This window comes from Papaver somniferum, chromosome 2 (assembly GCF_003573695.1).
Source record: "Papaver somniferum cultivar HN1 chromosome 2, ASM357369v1, whole genome shotgun sequence".
Lineage (NCBI taxonomy): Eukaryota > Viridiplantae > Streptophyta > Magnoliopsida > Ranunculales > Papaveraceae > Papaver > Papaver somniferum.
Genome location: NC_039359.1, coordinates 4,803,737 through 4,810,233, shown reverse-complemented (window position 1 = coordinate 4,810,233; position 6,497 = coordinate 4,803,737). Strand labels below are relative to the sequence as shown.

Here is a 6,497-nt window from a genome sequence, read left to right as displayed (position 1 = left end):
ATGGCTGATTGAAAGATTGAACGAAATCGAAGGCCCTCCAGGAGGTATGAGAAACCGTAATGGCATACACTTGCCATACGTATGAGAATTAAAAGACACCGTAAATACATATCAATCGTTGGTATAATGCAATTTTATTTATTCAAACATTAAAAAAACAAACTAAACTACTCTACCCGAATCTTAACAAAATCAAGATCCTGATAGAAAAGGTAAAGAGATTTTAGGAAGGAAGATGAAGATAACTGATTTTGTGGATGAAGAGCGTTTTTTTTTTTATTCTCTCTCTCGTCTAGAATAGAAGTTGTCGTACTGGCAGAATGGAACTCATCTAGCCATCTAGCGGTGGAGACTTGCATCTTGATGGGTCAAGTTTGGCAGAATGGGCATTTTAGGCACTCGATAGATAGCTATTGTTTGTAAACTTTACTTTGGAATTTGGGAGTATTTTAGGCGGCAACGAAAAAACCCTCAGGTGTAGAATAGTTTAAGGTTCAGATATCTTCATCTCATCGCTCTAACTTCTAAATCTCTCAGAAACAAATCTCATTGTTTTCCAACAAAAACACAGATATTAACCAACGCCGAAGTAGCATAGATTAACTTACCCTACACAACTCTCATTAATCTTCCCGCCAAAATGGGCAGCCCTAAATCAGGAGGTGCTAAAGAAGACACAGACGTCGATATTGTTGGTGATTCTCCTTCAAATTCTAGTGGCGAAGCAGATCCTTCTTCTTCTTCCTTAGGTATTTCTGCATATACTGAAGGTGAAAGAGTTTTTGCTTATCACGGTCCTCGTATTTACGAGTCTAAGGTTCGTAACAAAGAAAAAAACCCTAATTTTTCAATCTGAGGCCAGAATTTGTTACTGTAAATGTTTAAAGATTGAAATTTTATCCGCAGGGGAAAAATACATTTGTTTGAAGTGAAATATTCTACCCTAAATTTCTGTGTGGTGTAAATTTCATTACATTTAGGGTTTTAAACGTATACTTATATCTAATTTTAGGTTTTCTCACATTGAGTGAACTGATACTATTAATAGTTCTCTATTTGGTGGTGGACTGGTTAGGTTTCTGCTATATATCTCTTAAGTGGTGTCATTCTTAACCAGTAACTGCTAACCCTGTGGGTGCCGAATTACACGTTGGCCTTATTCCAAGTCACAGTGCAGTGAAATGGAAGAAATTGTAGGGGTATTGGAGTTAATTCTTGCTTAGGGGACACTATTTTGTGACCGACATGAATCACTTTTAGTCACCTTAAGAGGGCTCCTACTTCTCAACAAAGAAATTATTTTTATAGTGTATTTGCAATTCACACCTAATAGAATGTAAATTACATTACTTATTATTCAGAAAAAATGAAGTAAGCATGTCTTATTCAGTGTGTCAGTTTATAAGTTTTGTTACCTTTGGTTGAGTCATTATTTGGGTTCTATCATGGCTTACATATACTTTGTTTTGTTGATGAAGGTTCAAAAAGTTGAGATGCGGAAAGTTGATAATACGGAGGAAAAGAGATACTTTGTTCATTACCTTGTGAGTATAGTTCCTTATTTATTTTCTTATAAATTTCTTTTTTCTTTTGAGCTGCTTCTTATTATATTTCCTAGTGAACTGCTTTACTGCTAAGTGATCAAAGTTGAGAAATTGAATGATCGGTTACTTTTTCTATTATTAACGCATTATCTTTCTTTTTTGCAGGGCTGGAACAAAAAGTGAGATTATGCTCTTTTCACCTCATCTTGTAGGAATTTATTGACTTGTATGGGATATGCAAGTTAACTCATACTTAATGGTTCTTTTACTCTTGCACTTATCATCTATCATCAGACATGCTCTTATTTTTGCAGTTTTCTGTGTAGGAGTTCCATGCCTTTAAATTAATTGGTATAAGAAAAACTGTATTAAATTCAGTTTGTTGGAACCATGACAAAAAGAAACATGGATTTAGTGTCTAGTTAAGATAGTGGTACTAATAGTTTTTTTTTGCCTTCAGATCAAGCAATGGAATATAATAGATTGTATATTGATTAAAAAGTAAATGGAATCCAAATTTGCGTGATATTACTGTGTTTCAATTTTGAAGTCTGGCTTAGCAATGCATTTTTGACTTCTATTAATGTTAAAACCGTCATTATCAACAGCTGGGATGAATGGGTTGGCCCGGAACGTTTGTTGAAATTCACTGAGGAGAACAAGAAACTGCAGGAGGACCTTAAACTTAAACAGCAGGGTACAGACAAGAATCCCAAATCAGGGCGCTCATCACACATGAAGCCAAAAAGCTCTGCTGGTGAGGTCAACTTGCTTGCGCAACTAATGACTGTGTATCATATTAGCTTGTGTTATTTTAGCATTTCCTTTCACCTTTTCACTTTGTTTAAAAGAAAATGCTGGTACGAAGTCGTTAGGACTTATGTTCAAACATATTAAACTGTTGATAGTAAGCAGGTGTGTTGTTGATAATGTGTCTCATGTAGTTCAGTGTCGAAGGCTTCATGCTTGAAATTTTCTTAGAGGGGAATTAGTAGGATGTCATGCTAATGAACTTCTGGATCTTACCCTTGGAGATTGCCATTATTAAGTAATAACAAAATTCCACAGTTTATGAATAACAAGTTTGGATAAGGACTGATCTATTAAGAGGATGAAGATGTTGATATTCACCTGCCAATTTCTTTAAAATACCAATGCATCACTGGTACCTAACACAGCCAGCTTGTACATATGTTTCAACCTTTTTCTTTATTCTCTTTGTTGATTGTTAATTTGCATTTGTTGCGTAATTGGAAGTATTTTTTGATGGGTTTTGTAGATGCAAAAATGGATAAAGAGGATACTAGAAACTATGGTAATGCAGACATGCGGTGTATTGTTGTACTTGTTGTTATCGTCGTTCATACGTGTTAAAAATGTATCTTCGTGTTATTGTCTTTTTAACTTTTAGCAAAGGAAAGTAATGCTGGCAGTTTTAATAGAACAGTTGTTTTTCTGTTAATTTGCCTGATTATTTTTAAATGTAAAGCTTCATATACTTGAGATGATTAATGTTGCGTATCATTTGTTTTCTACGTATCTGGTGTCGGTTAGTTTTAATTTAAGAAGCACATGGATTTAAAGCAAATATTTTTTTAAAGAATGCTTAATGATGTTGCAGTTGGGAAGGGAAAGAAGCGGAAAAGTGACTTCAGTATTGAGGTATGTAATTACTGCTAACATTAAAAGAAACATATCTGTGGCTAATTTCTTCTTCTTTTTTCCCTTTCAATACTGCTTGAAGTTTCTGTATGATTTTCCCTTTCGGGGTGCTCATTGGCGACTTAGAGTTCCTTCTAACGAAGGAAAAATCACGTCTCACACCTTCCAAAATATAAATAACAAATCTTACTGATAGATACAGCGGATTTTAGTCATACCTTTGGCAGAATAGCTTGTCTTCAGCTCACAAATATGTATAGATGTACTTGAAATGAAGAACACCTGGCACTGCAGACGTACAGTGAGGCAAGTGGGTCAGTTCACCCCACTAACCTCACTATCTTAATTATATATGTGTTTTTCTTACTTACGTATAGTTACACTGTTTAACAGTAGGTTGATATATCTGATTGACACTGCAACAAGAATTATTAGTTAAGTAGAGTACTAGAAAATGGTCGGTGATTTGATTTCTTATATCCTAATGTTACTGCAGGTCATTATATAACATGTTTGTCAATATCAATATTGTATTTGAATGACAATACTGATAACAACTTCCATCCATAGCATGATGTTAACTCATTAAGTCAAGACAATCTAGCCAACTTCCACCAATTTTTTTTTCTTAATAGTTTATATTTGCTATTTTGCTTCATGGTTTGTCTGATTAGGTCCCAAAATCTCAAAATAATTAAATATGTGCAAGGCTTTTGCTGGATCTCAGTATCTAAGCAACCCTCCCTAGTCTTGCTAAAGTTAGTTATGAATACTTACTGTTTACTTAGCCGTTAAAAGATGATCCGATGATTGAATTTTTAAGAAGTGATCTTCCTATTCAAAGACTTTTCTATGATTAAACTGTAAGAAGTTAGTTGATATTTTGAGTCTTTTAAGAACATTGTCATGCTGATGCACGACCAGTATGTTTCTGAATTAGCTGCGAACTAGTATGTGTATGATTAAAATGGTATTAGTTCCACTTTTCACAAGCAACAAAAGATTAAGAATGATTTGAATAGTTATAAAATATTATAGCAAGTAATTGGAAATTCCGTGAATATGGACACAAAATTCTACCACATTAGAAATAAAATTTTCAGTGTTATAGCTTTGTAATTTGCCTCCTTTAGATTGATATTCTGGGACTGGCCCCTGAGAACATTTACCTCAACTGGTTCCTGCCTAATGATATATTGTTAGTTGGTTGTTAGATGCTATACAAGTCCCTACAGAGGCATTTCTCCATGAATGGTGGATTTTTCTAGATCACTATGTAAATGAATATGTTTTGTACTCTTTGAGAGTTCTATTTTGGATCTGGGTGGGACTTAAATTGGACCATTTGTCTTCTCTTCTCTTGCTCTTTGATACCGTATCACTTGATTCCAATAGTGTTTAGATTGCACTAAAGATGGTGGTATATATGGATTCCTAGATCGCTTGCTGTATTATTATGTAAGAATGTAGTATATTGATTCTATGAGCTGTTCTTCCACTTTATTGAAGTTTCTTGACCTGGTTCTCACAAACCGTGCTGGACTTTCTGGGCTAACTTTCTAGTATGGTGATTTAGGAGAAGGACACCATTTCCAATGAGAAGCTTGTGAAGATCCAAATTCCATCAACACTTAAAAAACAACTGGTTGATGATTGGGAATTTGTAGTTCAGCTCGGCAAGGTATAATATCTGCTGCCCTGTTGTTTTAAAAAAAATGACGTGTTGTCTTTATGAATGCATGTTTAATTCTTGGCTTGATTCTTCACGGTATGCCATGTGAAATGCAGTTGATGTATGTTCTTGCAATTTGAATAACTGGATATCTCCATCATGTTTCAGCTTGTTAAGCTTCCGCGCTCTCCTTGTGTGGATGATATAATGAAGAGGTACCTTGATTACAAATTAAAGAAGGAAGGCATGTAAGTCTCATGTGTTGAAACTACTTATTGATGCATAAGTTCTGAATGTTACTCATTCTGGTGTCATCTGGAATCTTAGTTTGTAAGGCCATATCCGGCATGAGGCTGATCTGGCACCTGTTGTTGTAAATAGGATAGGCGAATCAGTTGGGGAGATCTTGAAGGGTTTGCGCTGTTACTTTGACAAAGCATTGCCAGTCATGCTCTTGTACAAAATGGAACGCCAACAGTATCAAGAAGCAATTAAAGACGATGTTTCTCCATCTAGTGTATATGGCGCTGAGCATTTACTACGCTTATTTGGTATGTCATAAACAGCTACTGTTTTAAATTCATATTAAGCACGGATGTGGCACCTTTCTCATTTCATATTGCTTCCAAATGTTGGAATATGATTTCATGATATCTTAGACAAAGTTTCTTGTTTTTCTGCAGTGAAGTTGCCTGAGCTACTGTCTTATGCAAACATTGAAGAGGAAGCGTCAACACGGTTACATACGAAACTAATCGACTTACTCAAGTATGTTATTTGTTGTTTCCTTCACAATCAAATACTAATGTTTAGTTGTATTCTTACAGATACACACTTTAGACCCGCACATTCAGACTTGCTTATCAAAATACACACTTGCTGTTGTTTGTTTCAACAGATTCTTGCAGAAAAATCAGAGCACCTTCTTTCTTTCTGCATATGATAATCCTAAAGGTGGAGTAGCAGAAGGAAGCGGTAAGGACGGTTTAGAAGGTGACGACAACTGAACCTGCATATTGCCCTCACAAAACATGCTCAATTCCATGTATACATACATGTCCACTAACTTCATCTCACAATGGACAGCGGGAGTCACAAGATCGTATTGTATGCTTTGTATTGCACCATCATTGTCACATTTATGACAACAGATGTTTAGTAGTATCAACTTCTTCCTCTTTAATGGAAGTAGTATTAACTAGTAATAGTGGTCAAATACTGAAAGTGTGATGTAAAGTTTGTTTTACTGAGTGTGATATTTGCAGAAGTAGCACCAACTCAACTTGATCACTTTTGTGTACGTCGGTTTCAAGTTTCCGCTTTCAGGGAACGTTGTTTCCTACTCCTACTTTTCGACGATTGCCACGTGCCTCATTTAGAACTTCTGAATGTGACATGGAGGATATCGAGCACGTGGCTCTGGAGAATGTTATTGGTCAATGAAGTGGTAGCTTTGACCTGCTGTCCCAGTGAAAATGACCCTTTATTCCCTTTGTTCGGGTTGGGTAGTTTTGGGCATGAGATAATCGCACCGTTTAGACCGTGAGTGCTGCAGATATTTGATGTCCCGCTGGCGTGGCCAGACCGCCTAAGCGCCCTTGTTGCCAAGGGGAACATTC

The 6,497-nt window shown here is 35.9% G+C and overlaps 1 protein-coding gene across 3 annotated transcripts; it reads left to right on the top strand.

The window, feature by feature from the left end:
* Window positions 1–305: 305 nt before the first annotated feature.
* Window positions 306–6,178, top strand: LOC113346723 (protein MRG1-like). Of its 3 annotated transcripts, none has more exons than XM_026590217.1 (11): window positions 306–817; window positions 1,479–1,544; window positions 1,710–1,723; window positions 2,153–2,301; window positions 2,824–2,859; window positions 3,166–3,206; window positions 4,783–4,887; window positions 5,047–5,122; window positions 5,265–5,429; window positions 5,562–5,646; window positions 5,777–6,178. In XM_026590217.1, exons 1-11 carry the CDS (start codon window positions 641–643, stop codon window positions 5,883–5,885), a joined length of 1,023 nt encoding a protein of 340 aa, XP_026446002.1. In that variant the 5' UTR covers window positions 306–640; the 3' UTR covers window positions 5,886–6,178. The 3 variants fall into 3 exon arrangements, with proteins under 3 accessions (XP_026446002.1, XP_026446001.1, XP_026446003.1); XM_026590216.1 differs by having other exon boundaries at window positions 309–817; window positions 5,047–5,126; window positions 5,260–5,429; XM_026590218.1 differs by lacking the exon at window positions 2,824–2,859 and having other exon boundaries at window positions 313–817; window positions 5,047–5,126; window positions 5,260–5,429.
* The last annotated feature ends 319 nt before the right edge of the window (window positions 6,179–6,497 follow it).

Coding starts and splice junctions, on each gene's coding strand:
- LOC113346723 (XM_026590216.1), top strand. CDS start 641: ATGGGCAGCCCTAAATCAGGAGGTGCTAAAGAAGACACAGACGTCGAT. Junction 3,207..4,782: donor AAAGTGACTTCAGTATTGAG/GTATGTAATTAC, acceptor ATGGTGATTTAG/GAGAAGGACACCATTTCCAA. Junction 5,430..5,561: donor GCATTTACTACGCTTATTTG/GTATGTCATAAA, acceptor GTTTTTCTGCAG/TGAAGTTGCCTGAGCTACTG.